The sequence below is a fragment of the Penaeus vannamei genome, chromosome 42 (genome assembly GCF_042767895.1).
Source record: "Penaeus vannamei isolate JL-2024 chromosome 42, ASM4276789v1, whole genome shotgun sequence".
NCBI lineage: Eukaryota > Metazoa > Arthropoda > Malacostraca > Decapoda > Penaeidae > Penaeus > Penaeus vannamei.
Window position 1 is genome coordinate 12819536 of NC_091590.1, and position 15094 is coordinate 12834629.

General features: G+C 42.0%; 1 protein-coding gene across 1 annotated transcript; it reads left to right on the plus strand.

The window, feature by feature from the left end:
• Positions 1–303: 303 nt before the first annotated feature.
• On the plus strand, positions 304–13800 carry LOC113802110 (dolichyl-diphosphooligosaccharide--protein glycosyltransferase subunit 1). The gene is made up of 10 exons (XM_027352578.2): positions 304–805; positions 5195–5305; positions 5673–5921; positions 6169–6365; positions 7233–7435; positions 8310–8424; positions 8622–8826; positions 9267–9449; positions 11213–11340; positions 13335–13800. The coding sequence occupies exons 1-10, from the start codon at positions 548–550 to the stop codon at positions 13489–13491; spliced, it is 1806 nt and encodes a 601-aa protein (XP_027208379.2). The 5' UTR covers positions 304–547; the 3' UTR covers positions 13492–13800.
• The last annotated feature ends 1294 nt before the right edge of the window (positions 13801–15094 follow it).

Sequence of the window (15094 nt, forward strand, 5' to 3'; positions counted from 1 at the left end):
TCTCTCTCTCATAAAGTAAACTAGATGGGTTAACTATAAATGATGACCAGAATGCTTTGATAAATATATTCATAAAGTAGCTTTATAGTGAAACGGAATAATGATAATAAAATTGGATTTTGACGCCCGATAAAACCTTGCGCTTCGCTCTCATTTAGAATAAAGCTAGCTAGAATCCGTTATAATTGGCAAGCTTAATCATCTGATGACAATCTACCTTCCATGAAGCATATTAAGAGAGGAATGTTAATAGAAGGCCGCGTATTCTCCCGCCCGCCCGGCCGTGCGCATCCCGATCGTCTTCTCGCGCCCTGCTGTCACTGCCGTCGCTGCTGTCGGCCGTTGGTTGGCTGCTTCGACACTGCCGGCACCAAGCCACGCTGAGAGGACCTGTGTAGCTGCTGGGACGTTTCGCGACTGAGGTTGAGCGTCTTACAGTCCCTCGGCGTCCCCCTTCCCCCAAGGCATCCCGGACAGGACGTTCTTCTGCAGACAGACGTCGGCGGCCCCGTGTTGAGGCTCGAGAGTCCTTTCGGCGGCGTCCAGGATGAGTGTCATCGCTGTCTTGTGTGTCTTGGGCATCCTAGGGAGTGCTGTCCCTGGCGGTGTATCTGCCACCGCCTATGACAGCGTGAACAAGGATCTCCTCTTGAAGAAGGTGGAGAGGAAGATCGACGTGGCGTCGCAGGTCGTCAAAATCACGTCGAAGATCACCCTCGAGAACGCGGGCACGGGCTCCGTTGGGGCCTTCCTGCTGGCGTTCACGGAGGCGGAGAAGCAGAACCTCGCCTTCCTCAATGCTCAGGTGGGACGAAGGGCCGTGTGTCTGGTGCTGGAAAGGGGCGGTAGGATTCCTTAGCGTGGGGAGAGGGTCAGATAGGATTTGTGACTGGGCGGTGACGCTGCCAAAGCCAGCCGAGTGGGTTGTCACTCGACCAGATCTTTTGCTTCGCCAGGGAGGAGGAGGAGGAGGAGGAGGAGGATGCACGCCTTTGCTTGCAAGGAGGGAAGGATGCATATGCTTGCGTTGTCAGGTCCTTGTCGGTCGCCCTTATCACGAGGGAAAAGCTGGCCTGTTGCCTTAAAGCACAGGTGGAGAAGGGCGCATATGTTGGTTGGAACACTAGGTAGGATTGTTGGTTTTGTAGGATTGCTACAATAGTTTGGTTTCTGGTATATTTTCATTAGAGTGCAGTGTGCTAAGCCCAATGGTTTGTTTTGAGTGGATGCACAATGGAGTACTTGTGACCAGACAGCAGTCACCCAGAAGGTAAACAATGTGGGGATATTTGTTATTGGAAGTGACACCAGGATAGTTTGTTCCACACAGCCATATGGCACAAGGTAAACTTTGCCTTTAGTGGATAGAACCAAAAATAATTTTTATTTTTTCACCAATTTGTTAAAAGAAGACTTTTCTGGGGAGTTGGCCAGACTGTACAGTTTGGTCCGCATGGGGAATGCATTCCATGCATGAAAGTTATTTGGTAAAATTCTGTCAGCGCAAACGTAGTTCTCGGGTAACTTTCTGCGCACGCTTAGTTCTATTTTAAATCCTCATCTGTGCATAAAATTCTTTTGACCTATTAGAGCACTTGTTTCATCATCCATCTGCAAATCCATCCGCGGAAATATAGACAAAATGATGTTTTCCGCGCATGAAAAAATGTAATATTCCCCGCGCAAGAAAAATACTCAACAGTCTGGGGTGTTGGGGGGGCAGAGCCACCATTCAATTGTCCTCTTATACGAATGGCAGGCCCAGTCACAGAAACTTGGATTGTTGAATATTGTGATGGGGAGTTGGGGACTTATGCCATCTTTTCCAGTGGTTACGGGAAACACAACAGGAATTGAGAAGGCGATAAACATTTATTGACTTGCCAGATGCATTCCTCCTACTTCGGATTTTTCAAACTTATCCGTACTCATATTGGATACTATAACATCGCACTACCCACCATAAGATATCAAAAGGCATCTTAGTGATCATATTCCAAAATACTGTGTATCTGTCAGAAAAATAACCAATACAGTAGAATAACAAACCGTCAACCGCGGCCATTCCCAATACGTCACGGAAATGGGCGGAGCTGATAGGCCGGTCTCGCAAGACCGATCAAGAGATAGATCAAGATCAAGAGACAGCTTTTGGTGTTGCGTTGTCACAAGACCCCTTACTTTTCACCGGAAAAGATAGCATTAGTCAGGGGACTGTATCTCTATTGTAAGGATTTACCAAATTGTGCAACATGTAATACTCTGGGTAATTGTTACTGACAGCGATGCACCCTCCCAAAGTAAAAAGAAAAATTGCAGGAAATCCTATGATTTCGTCGATTCTCGGTGTTTCATCTGTGAATGAATTGAAAAGGTTTTGTGCCATGTCTCCATTGACTGTCTTGATTTGATAGCAGAGGAGGGCATAAAGTATATCAGGGAAATTATGGAGTAAAATAGGCTTAAGAAAAAAAATGAAAAAAAAAAAAATATGCATAAAACCTGCACAAAATGCTTAAAATCAGCCATTGAAGCTCTACTGATATACCTACCATCTTTGAAATTCTACGGACTGATGCACCAAAATTTAAAAAACTAGGGATCCAACCCACCATTTGGTAAAATAAAAAAGAATTCACACATTTCAAACCCCCCAAAATGTACTGATCAATAAACCAACCAAATCTAACAATTTAAGTTGCTGTGACTAGGGGTTTCCTTCGGGCACTGCCCGAGGGGAGGGTTGATGGGGGGCTCTGCCCCCCAACACCCCCTACGAAACATTCTCTTCACCTCAGTATGTACGGCAAGATAGAGCAGTGTTCATCATACTGTAAATAAAATAAACCATATACCATTATATCTGGAATGTCACTTTCATTAGTTTTTTTCTACAGTCTGAATTGCCTTGTTTTTAATAACATTTTTGGCATTTGGGACTCTTGATAGGCTCAGATATCAAATTGGGATGGTTACTAGTTTATTTCTACTTTGATACCACTGTATAGTCTTAAAAATAATCCAGAATTGATACTGGAGGTACAACATTTCTCACCAGCCTTATGTCACGGAATAGCCATTGAGCTGTCAAACCTTGGTGGTGGCGACTAAGTGTCTGACATGCATGAGGTGTAGATCATTTTAAAGAACTGTGTAGATAAATCTTCAAACATATAATTTAAGTATGATAATATTAATAAAAGACTTTATAAGCATAAATATGTAACAGCAGATTTTTAGCAAAATATAATTTTGACAAGTGCATAATAACACATGAACTACTTGGGAAATCGCAGTAATGAGGCATGTAGTCAGTGTTTTCTTTTTCCTGGCAAGGTGAACAAGAGAAGTGACTTCGATGCATAGGGTATATTTTCATTGAATATTAGGAAACTACAGCGTAAACTATGTTTCTGACTCTACTTTTTTATGGTCTTACAAGATGGTGTCCATTTCCCTCTATATCCTTGTGTCGCTATAAGTAACCTATACTGTACTTTGGTATGCATATACAGGAAAATCTAATGACACCATCATAATCAATGGAAAAAATAGGCGTACGGCTACATGAAATAATCTACCATGGCAAATAGTATCAGAAAAGAAAGAAAGAAAAAAAAAATGCTGCAATAAATGCTGCATGGGGTGCAAGTCCGCCAGGATCAGATGGGGGTTTGCGAGCAGAACCGTCAATAGGGGGAATACTGCAATTGGGTGAGGGTCTGAGGGTGATTCCCAGTGGTTAGGATAGTATTTGGTTGATATAGAGATGTTTGTGGAGTGCCAGGAGTGGCTGGAGTACTAGGTACTTGCCATCAGAGGGATGCAGTTAGAAAGTCATGGTAATTATTACCAAGAGCGATGCACCCTCCAGAGATGAAGTCCCAAAACCAGGGTATCATGTGAACCCAAAAACCAAACCCTAACTTTTGCTAAAATCCTTTTATTTCATAGACAGGGGCCAGCCCCCCTGGAGCCCCCTTTATTATCACTTTATGCCAACTCATAGAAAAGAGACAGTAAGAACCCTGGTTTTGTGAGGGTGTTGTTTAGTTTCTGTGAATTGTGATATGCCGCAAATATTTTCGTCATTTCATGGTACATATAAGGCCACTGTAGCTGTACCTGTGTTGTTCATGACATTCTTATGCTTTATATCGTAACTATAACCATGGTATAGGTTACCACGAGCAATGCATGATAATAGAAGAAAATGGACAGTGTCATCATATTGAACATACAAAATAGAATAAGAAACCTAGTTTAACTTGCAGCAGCCTCATATTTACCAGTAAGTGATGAAAATGTCCACAACACCTTTACACAGATAGTTCTTAATGTCTATTTTCTATAAAGTTGGCACAAAATTATGACAAAGGGAAACATTACAATATGAATGATTGAAATAAGGAATAATAATTGCAGGGTTGGATACCTGTGACACTAAAACAAATACAGAAACAAACAATATGGTAGTTTATAAAGTAACTGCACCCCTCTGAGACTGATGCTTATTGTCAAATATATGGTTAATGTTACCGAGGGCAACACACAAAGATAGAGGAAAATGGACACTGCCATCTTATAGAGCATAAGAAATGGTTATGAACATTACAGGTACAGCTGCTGGTGTCTCATATTTATTGCAAAATGACTAAAATATCTGCTGCATATCAGAGTTCAGTCCACCACATCTTCACTTTTCAGTCTTGTTTTCTATAAGTCTGTTTCCATAACTTCACATTAACTACTAATAAAGAGGAATACAGGGGGAAGGCTTACACCCCTGTCTAGGGAATAAATAGAAGGTAGGAAAACTTAGGTTTGGATTTTTTGGTTCACATAATACCCCAATGTTTTGGTATGTGTGAATAAACTGTTGGGTAGAGGAAATGTATAAACATGGTTTTGGAACTTCATCTCTTGAGGGTGCATCACCACTGTTAACACACTTGGGACACCTTGAACAGAAAGCTGGACTGGCATCTTGCCTGCCAGCCAAGTATGTCAAGCTTTGACATGCTTGTGTACCTTAGAAGTGATGGCTGTCTTGGCTCAGAGGTTTGGTGGCCTTTGCTGAAGAACCAGAGTTTTTTCATTCCCAATATTTCTAAAACCTATAATTAATATACAATATGATTTTAAGAGGTGCCAGTTTCATATCAGATTATTCCAATTTAATTTTCCATTTCAGTCTGGTGGTACAACATTGCAGCTTTCTGAGAGCAAGGTGCAGGAGCATCAAGATATTAAATTCTTCAAGGTGGAGCTTAAGGATTCTCTCCAGCCAGGCAAGATTGTTAATGTAAGTATAAAGGGAATATGTACTTGATAATTTTTTATTATTATTTGTGTATTTTTTAGACATTTTGTAGATGTTTGCCAGTCAGTAGTGTGCTTATACATGGTTGCTGTAAATTTTCATATTTAGGAGGTAAGTGAATAGTAATGTACTTTTTATTCTGTTAATTCGTCCTATATATTTTTTTTTAATTGTTGAAAAGCTTATTTCAAAAGTATTTTCATTCAAAATCCTTAAATTCATTATTTATAGTAGTTTCTCCAAGGTTCCACCTCTTTCTTATACTTTTTATTAATTGCATTCATTTTCCATTGCATCTCACACGACCCTTATCCAATAAAACTAACCATATTGGAAATCCTGTTTTCAGATAGAGGTAGAATGCTACCTTACTCACATGCTGGAGCCGTATCCTGCTGTCATTCAGCAGGGGGAGAAGCAGCTGGTGCGATACCTGGGCAACCACTACATTCTTACCCCCTACACCACCACAACCCAGACAACCACTGTCACTCTCCCGTCCCCGAATGTTGAATCCTACTCACGCCTGAAGCCTAGCTCCCACACTGACACCTCTATCACTTATGGCCCCTATGATGGGGTTAAGCCTTTCTCCCATGTGAGTATGATAACATATTTTATTGTTATCTGATTGATAGAAATGCTTCATGTTACAATATTTCTACAAGGCTGTTTCATATAGTGCACATGCACACTTGAAATTACTTAAAATGTATGAGATACTATGTCTATAAAGAGTTGTACATGTGAGTGAAAGTACTATATTGTATATTTAATTTTCTTCTTTTAGATGAAAATAATTCTAACTTCCTGGAAACATATTTCAAAATTTTAATTCTCTACAGGATGCAATGGCCATTCACTACGAAAATAACTCCCCCTTCTTGACTGTAACAAGCTTAGAGCGAATGATTGAAGTGTCTCACTGGGGCAATATTGCTGTTGAAGAGACTATTGATGTCCTCCACACTGGAGCCAAACTTAAGGGCTCTTTCTCAAGATATGACTTCCAGAGAGAGCACAATACTTACTCTAGTGTCAAGTGAGTTTATGTACCAGGTTTACTCTATATATAATGATGAACATGGGGAAATGTAAGTCTATTGCTGTTATGGCACATTGTAAGCAAGCAGTGAGAGAGTGAGTGAGTGAGTGTAATAAGGAACAAATGGTATAGAAGAATTACCAGTGTGAGCCCAAAGATACCCATCTAGTTCAGTGGCTGTATGGGTAGCCGGACGCCCATGAGAAATATATCCAGTCTAGTAACTTTAGAGGCGAGGGGGGAAAGGTGTAAAAATTGTTGGAAGGGTTCAAAGCAAATGGTGGCATTTTCAGGGGGTGTTCATGCTTTGAAATAAAAATTGTTATTATTTTGTAGTAAAGTAAAGAAAGTCCTGCATTATCAGAATACCTATTTCACTTGTACAATATTCATTTAGATTAAGAGAGGCATGGCCAAAGGCTAAGAGGTACATCAGTGATTGGTTCAAGGAGAGAAGGGGGCACTAAGAAAATAGAAAAAATGAAAGTTTGTAGGGTGATGTATTTGCCATACATTACAGGGCCTTATTTTTAATGACTTTGTTCCTTTACAAGTAGGAAAGAGGTAGGAACAAACCCAATATATTTGAGTTTCTCAGGATATAATGAGGTACTATAGGACGAGGGAAATGTGGTTTATGGGGATGCCAGAATTACTTTGTTCTCCCTACCTCCCACTGAAAATAGTAAAATACTGGAAAATAGCCCAACAGTTTTTGAGTGGATTTATTTGATCAGTAACATAGGATTTGATGTAGTTTCTGTGAGAGTACTCAATAGAGAGCTATCTAACTTTAGGGATTAAAACGAAGATACATGCAATATTATGAAAGAAAAAAAATCCTAATGTCATTTTCATCTTCAGATCCTTCAAGACCATTATCCCAGCCTCAGCCAAGGATGTGTACTACCGTGATGAGATCGGAAATATCTCCACGTCACACATGAGGATCCAGGATGATGCAGTGGAGCTGGACCTTAGGCCAAGGTTCCCCTTGTTTGGAGGATGGAAGACCCACTACAAGATTGGCTACAATGTCCCCTCTTATGAATACCTTTACAACTCTGGTTAGTTTGTATAACCATTCCAGTTTATGAACCCCTTGAATCTGGTTGCTTCACGACAATCACATGGACCAAAGTATGGGCATTAGGCTTTTGTAAATGGCTGCACTTTCAAGTGTGTGGTGTGTAGACCGAGCACACACACACTTGTGTGCAGTGACAAGACTATGCCTCCCCTTTGCATTGCAGTTTTAGTTTTTGACTTTTCCAGTGTCCATATTTGTCTTTTCATTTGCTCTATCGAGATGGTAGTTTAATGTTTTCCTTGCACAGGCTCTATATTGTCTCTCTATGTAAGAAGTAACTTGGTACAAGAAAAGAAAATGTAATTTTTTTTTTTTTTTAATAATTTTCTGTAATACAACCTGCACTGCTAGTCAAGGCAGCCGGGAATAGGATGCTGAGCTTGGAAATGGCATCCTCCCTGGAGCTGGTGCTCAGTCATGGCTCAAGAACATTACATTCCACTCTCACTTATCAATGGGAATAATGCAAAAAAAAAAAAAAAACTATAAATGCCAAATGAGTCGAGACACCCTATAAGAGGTTTGTGCATTTGTGTTGTAGGGAGTCTTTTCCATCACCTTGGCCTTTGCTTATGACAAGTTCACTTCACCTGGCCCATGGTCATTTTTTCCCATAAAGGCATGTTCATCACCCGCCCCTCAAGCCAAATTTTTTCATGACGTGGTGGTCAGGTCACCTGAATGGAAGGGGCCAATGGGTATTTTTTAATTCCTGTCACAAAGTTATTTTAAACAGTATAGAAAATATCTTAGATTAATTTCTCTGGAAACTTCTCATTTTGGTTATTATACAAATTAGATACTGAATTGCTAAAAGAATAAAAATCTTATTTTCTTTTTCTCTCCCTCAGGTGATGAATTCATATTAAAGATGAGGATCTTGGACCATGTCTTTGATGATGTGGTTGTGGACAACTTGATTGTGAAGGTTATCTTGCCAGAAGGAGTACGCAACATTGATCTTGAGTAAGTCTTTGTGGCTTATACTTTTTTGTACATGCATACCAACAGGTGGCATGTATGTACTTGACTTTGTGTTTGCATAATGTCAAAAGAGCAATTCAACCTGGTAAGGTAGTATGTCAGTTTTGAACAAGCAATAATATTAGATCTTTTTCCAACCGTGCAACCTATAAGCCAATATCTAAAATTCTCTCCTTAAGGACACCATACCCAGTAGAGCGCAAAGCTGACAGTCTGCACTACACCTACCTGGATACCATAGGCCGTCCCGTCATCACCATCAGCAAGAAAAACCTCGTCGAGAGTCACATTCAGGACTTCTCCCTCAAGTACAGCTTCCCCTCAATCCTCATGCTGCAGGAGCCTCTCTTGGTGGTTGTGGCATTCTTCATCCTCTTTATCACGGTATGAAATTGTTGTTTATGATCTTCCCTTTCTCTCTCTCTCTCTTTCCCCTTGAGGTTGTGGGAATATGCATATTTTTGTTGAATGGATAATGATGTGAGAAGGGAAATGAGGCAGGTGAGGAAATAGAGAGGTTCTGTTCAGTTTTGTAGAAAGCTGAATAGTTTACAGGCCCCACACCCAGTCATCTTAAAAATGACAATTATGATAATAATAATGATAATAAGTAGGTAGGTATAAATTGTAGTGATACACTTTAAGTGTGAATTAAAATTACCAAGAAAATATTCAAGCCCTTTCTGATTTTGAAATCAACTTGAAATAGTAAACCACCTATGCAAGATTTCAAATGATCTAAATGGAAATACTGCATTTTAAAAATCAGATGCAATGATATTCTAATGAATTTTGAAAGAATTGCAATTATTCCTTTATTTTAGGTTATCCTTTACGTACGTCTTGACTTGACCCTGAGTAAGGATGATGCCATTGAGGCCAAGATGCGTGTTTCCTCTCACTGTGAAATGATCGACTCCCATCATGACAAACGTGCCAGGCAGTATGAGAAACTTGAAGAGGAGCTGCAGAAGTTGAAGGTGTCCAAGGATGTTAATCAGTTCCAGGTAATTATAAGAGTTTTCTATACATGCTTATTGTATTCTAATAAACATTGATATATACAGGTATGCACAAGGGTACATGTAGATGTACTTTTTTTCTAGCTTTGTATCCAAATAATCAGTCTTTCTTCTGCTCCCTCCCCCCACTTTTCTTTTCCCCCCTTTTCCCTTTCTCTTTCCCTCCCCCCCTCTACCTCACTTACTGCCTCTCCTGCACTCATTCCCCCTCCCCATCTCCCTCACTCTGCTTTCCCCTCCCCCCCTTCTCCCTCACTCACTCTGCCTTCCCCTCCCCCCCTTCTCCCTCACTCACTCTGCCTTCCCCTCCCCCCTTCTCCCTCACTCACTCTGCCTTCCCCTCCCCCCTTCTCCCTCACTCACTGCCTTCCCCTCCCCCCTTCTCCCTCACTCACTTTGCCTTCCCCTCCCCCCTTCTCCCTCACTCACTCTGCCTTCCCCTCCCTCCTTCTCCCTCACTCACTCTGCCTTCCCCTCCCCCTCTTCTCCCTCACTCACTCTGCCTCCACCTCCCCCCTTCTCCCTCACTCACTCTGCCTCCACCTCCCCCCTTTTCCCTCACTCACTCTGCCTCCACCTCCCCCCTTTTCCCTCACTCACTCTGCCTCCACTTCTCCCCTTTTCCCTCACTCACTCTGCCTCCACCTCCCCCCCCCCCCTTCTCACTCACTCTGCCTCTGCCTCCACCTCCCCCCCCCCCCTTCTCACTCACTCACTCTGCTCCTCCCCCCTTCCCCCTCACTCACTCTGCTCCCCCCCCCTTCCCCTCACTCACTCTGCTCCCCCCCTTCCCCCTCACTCACTCTGCTCCCCCCCCCCTTCCCCCTCACTCACTCTGCTCCCCCCCCCCTTCCCCCTCACTCACTCTGCTCCCCCCCCTTCCCCCTCACTCACTCTGTTCCCCCCCCTTCCCCCTCACTCACTCTGCTCCCCCCCTCCTCACTCACTCTGCTCCCCCCCCCCTTCCCCCTCACTCACTCTGCTCCCCTCCCCTTCCCCCTCACCCCTTTCCTTCACTCACTCTGCCTCCCCTTCCCCCCTTCTCCCTCACTCACTCTGCCTCCACCTCCCCCCTTCTCCCTCACTCACTCTGCCTCCACCCCCCCCCCCTTCTCCCTCACTCACTCTGCCTCCACCTCCCCCCCTTCTCCCTCACTCACTCTGCCTCCACCTCCCCCCCTTCTCCCTCACTCACTCTGCCTCCACCTCCCCCCCTTCTCCCTCACTCACTCAGCTTTCCCCTCCCCCCCTTTCCTTAACTCACTCCGCTTTCCCCTCCCCCCCTTTCCTTAACTCACTCCGCTTTCCCCTCCCCCCCTTTCCTTAACTCACTCCGCTTTCCCCTCCCCCCCTTTCCTTAACTCACTCCGCTTTCCCCTCCCCCCCTTTCCTTCACTCACTCCGCTTTCCCCACCCCCCCTTTCCTTCACTCACTCCTCCTCCACCTTCCCCCCCTTTCCCTGAATCACTCCACCTCCCCTTCTCCCTAACTCACTCCACCTCCCCTTCCCCCTTTTTCCTCACATACTTCCCCTCCCTTTCCCCCCTTCTCCCTCACTCACTCCACCTCCCCTTCCCCCCTTTTCCCTCACACACTTCCCCTCCCTTTCCCCCCTTTCCCTCACTCTCTCCGTCTTCCCTTTCCCCCTTCTCCCTCACTCACTCCGCCTCCCCTTCCTCTCCCCCACTATCTCCCGACTTATTTTTAATTTCAGTTCAAAACTTGATCTCTATACCATACTTTCCAGACTGCCACCAAGAAGATTCTTCAGAGCATTCGCGATGAGACTCAGATCATCAGTGACCTGGGAGCCAAGATTCGTTTGGATAATGCAGAGTATGCTGACAAAGTGGTTGAGCTCCAGAAAGCAGAAAAGTAAGTTTGGTCTCTGCTCCATTCCACCTCTCCTTTCTATTCCTTTCCTCCATCATTTTTCTGTTTTCTATCTTTATCTCCCTCTCACTCTTCTCCTTTTCATCTTCATCTTCCTTATTAACTTCTCTTATACATATCTATCCTCTTCCTCTTTTCTCCTCTCCTCTTCCTCTATCCTCCTGTCCTCTCCTCTCTCTTCCTCTTTCCTCTCCTCTTTCTCTTTCTCTTTCTCTTTCTCTTTCTCTATCCTTTATCCTCCTCTCCTCTTTTTCTATCCTCTTTTTTCCTCTTTCTCTTTCCTCCTCTCCACCTTTTTTTGTTTTATTATGATTTGTAATGGAGGCATTTGTATTGCATGTCTTGCTTTTATTTCCCAGACTAAACACTTTTGAGCACTGACAATTGCATGCCTTTTTTAATGTTTATCTGTAGTACACATTAGTTATCAAAATACTTTTTAGATTTACATTTGTTAATGAGATATTTTACACACATCCTTTCATTAGATGGGTAACATGAGTTAATTTTTGTTGGCAATGCTACATCACAAACAGGAGACAGGCGCATAGTGCTTGTGCCATCTAACTCCTTGCGAGATATGGTGAGGCACACATGGTAATATCTTGGTGTTGATAATGTGTTGGAAAAACCTGCTTACTTTTACAGAGGCAGCTTGTAGTTAATTTTGGCTGAGTTTAGAATTTACATGGTAAGCAGTATTAGTGGATATTAAATTTGCTTGTCTTAGGCAATGTGAAGTGTATAATTGTTGGGGGAATTGGTAATGTATATTTGGCAGCAGTTCTAAAACTGAGATTTGAGGAATTTAATTTTTACCTGAAGCTTTAGTTATTATGTTACTATTAAGACCTCTATGTGTGCAGCTTAGTGAGGAGGTTGAAGTTGAAATTATGACAATGATAACTGAGTGAGTAATTTGTATATATTATATTCTGCACTTTGAGACCAAACATGACAAGAGTACCTAATGGAGAGGCAATGACTTCATTCACTAAGTAGGACATAAATTGGTCAAGGAGTCCATGATTGGATTTACCTTTTTCCATTTTGAGTACATAATGAGCTGAGAATGTAGATTAACACATTCTTGGCAGGGTGACCACCTAACACAGTCGAGCCTTCTCCAAGTTTTATGTGCTTGTTAGGACCAGGCTGCAGTTGCTGAGGAGAAAAAAGCCCTTGAAAAGTAGGCTTAAAGCCACTTATAGCTGTATTATCTAAACAATCATTGATATTGCAGGCCAGACAATAGAGAATAGGGTAATTTTACATTTTCCATGCTTCTGACTTTCCCAGAGCAGCTGACTGCACACCCTGATGTTGCTGGGGGCTCTTTTCATTATTGTATTAATGCTGTTTTTTTTTTGCTTGTAGTTTGTGTATGAAAGTAGATTTCCCTTCCCCATCACATAGACTGAATTATGACCATATTTAATGTTTCATGGCTTGATTAAGCATAGGGGAAAGATTATTGCAGGTATTTTGATACCATTGCACAATGCTGAGGTTTTCCTACAATGTTTTGAATCATGTAGAATATCAGGACTTTATATCTCAAGAGAATATTTAGGTCCAACACAATAAACTTGCACTAATCAAAAGTGTTAGAATTACAAAGAAACAAATATAAGGAAAAACTCTGGGGATATATTTGGTTACTTAGCTTAGTTCATTCTTTGTGTTTTTTTTGTGTTAGGCTCAGGTGAGATTTTATTTTAGTGATTGCAGTTGATCATACACAAATGTTATATTATTAAATATGAATAAAGGGAATCTGACAAGATATAGTTAATTTTCTCTACTGTAAGCTTTAAGTGGTTTGAAGTAAATATTTTTTCTTCACTGAAAATGGCAGAATATCAAGACAACATTGCGTTTGTTATTTTTCATTGTTTCATAGTTTTCTTTTTTATAATTTTACATGTATTTGGTATTATTCCTTCTTTTTTAATGAATTTGGTTTCTTTTACCAGGGCTCTGCGAGATAGCATGACACAGCAACTGACCAACGTGGAGAAATTGGTGCTTGGGAAGATGACCAAACAGCAGTACATGGATGCTGAAACTCCTCTACACAAAAAGAAGGAAGAGCAGCTGGAGAAAATAAAGACCATTTTGAGTGGCATCTAGAAAGAAAATAAATAAAATTTAGGGGGTTGGCTTGGTCAATTTTTCATATGTACTTCATAATGATGTATGATTCATAAGTTGTATATCAGTAACTGCTAAGTTTAGAATAAAAGGAGAGCAAATTGACCTTAATTTGCAAGATTCACACTAATAGTGCATAAAAGGAGTTACCCACATATGAAATGTACATTCCATAAGACTGTGGGTATGCTTGTGATTTGTGTTGTGTTGCGTGTTATGCACTATTGTTAATGTTTATATATCCTCATTGACAGAGGATAATGTGATTAAAGGCGCTACTGTTTAAAATCAGATCTTTTATTATAATCCAATCTGCAACCTTCCGACTTATGAAGAAAAAATTAATCTTGTACTTATTACTTTTATATGCATTTTTTTTTTTTTTATTATTATTAATAATACATAGATATACATACATACAGACATACATGCACACACACAAGACTGGGAGAGGAAGGGGGTAGAAGTGGGAACATCAAGAGTAGCAGGAAATGTAGAATCAACTTGAGTGGAATATGTAGGGGAAAAGCAAAGGACTGCAATAGAGTAGGGGTCAAAATAAAAGAAAAATTGTCGTCATGCTTCCTGTCTTGACTTGCACTGAGGCCAAATTTAAATCTAAGAATTGCAACATTGGACTCGAACTTGTCAGCACAGCCCCTATAAAATTAATTACAGCATCCAATACAACTGGTACACATGTGTAGAGCAGTTTGAGCCATCATGATCAGGCTGGGTAGGGTAGCCAAGATGCCAATATTTTGAGTTTGATGAGGGAGTCTTCCCTAATCCCTTGCCCATTGTTGTCAAGGGAGGGGGGCTTAGGAGACAGAGACTGAGACCCAATGCAGGGATCTCCCCTGGTTAAGGCCTCATTCCTTGACTCAACTTTTGCATGGCCTTTTCTCCCTCCAGCTTTGTTCCCCTCCCTTCTCCAACCCCTTCTACTGTCTACTTCCTAAGGTGTAAGAGCCGTGCTGAAAGGATGAAAGGCTGACCTTGTGCCAGTCCTGAACAGCCTGCGGGAACCATAGGGATGGTATTCCCGATTTAGTTGTCTAACCCTTACCCCTTAAGGGACACTGAGGAGTGGACTGTTTAATTCCTCTACATAATCAACGCTTCCCATGGGCAGTAATGAAGATGTAATACCCTTATTAGGGGCAATGAGGTTTGCCCCTTCTTCAAATAGCCCTACCAATTCAAACTCTCCCGGCTCTCCACTGACCATGACTCCGAACACAAACTACTACCCTACAGAAATATATGCTCAAGACACAAAATTCTTCAACTGAGGCTCCCTCCACAATTGAAGTGACTGCCAATATCCATTTCCTTCCTGCTCATATTCCCCTACAACCCTCCCTGTCAGCACAACCTAACCCCCTCAATTCTGCCTACTACAGATATCCCTCCTCCTGATACTACCGATATCAATCCTCCTACCCATATTCCCCCTACACCACTTCCTCCTACTCCCTCCCAACACAACCCATCCCTCTCAACTCCAACTATACATACATTCTCCCTCCCCCATCCCCTCTATCATTTCCACTCCCTCCTGGATGCACGTGTGAAATAC

Bases quoted from the DNA above. Each gene is read 5' to 3' on its own strand.
- LOC113802110 (XM_027352578.2), top strand. From the start codon at position 548: ATGAGTGTCATCGCTGTCTTGTGTGTCTTGGGCATCCTAGGGAGTGCT. The intron at 806-5,194 runs GTGGGACGAAGG...TTTCCATTTCAG, and splicing joins TCGCCTTCCTCAATGCTCAG to TCTGGTGGTACAACATTGCA. The intron at 9,450-11,212 runs GTAATTATAAGA...CATACTTTCCAG, and splicing joins AGGATGTTAATCAGTTCCAG to ACTGCCACCAAGAAGATTCT.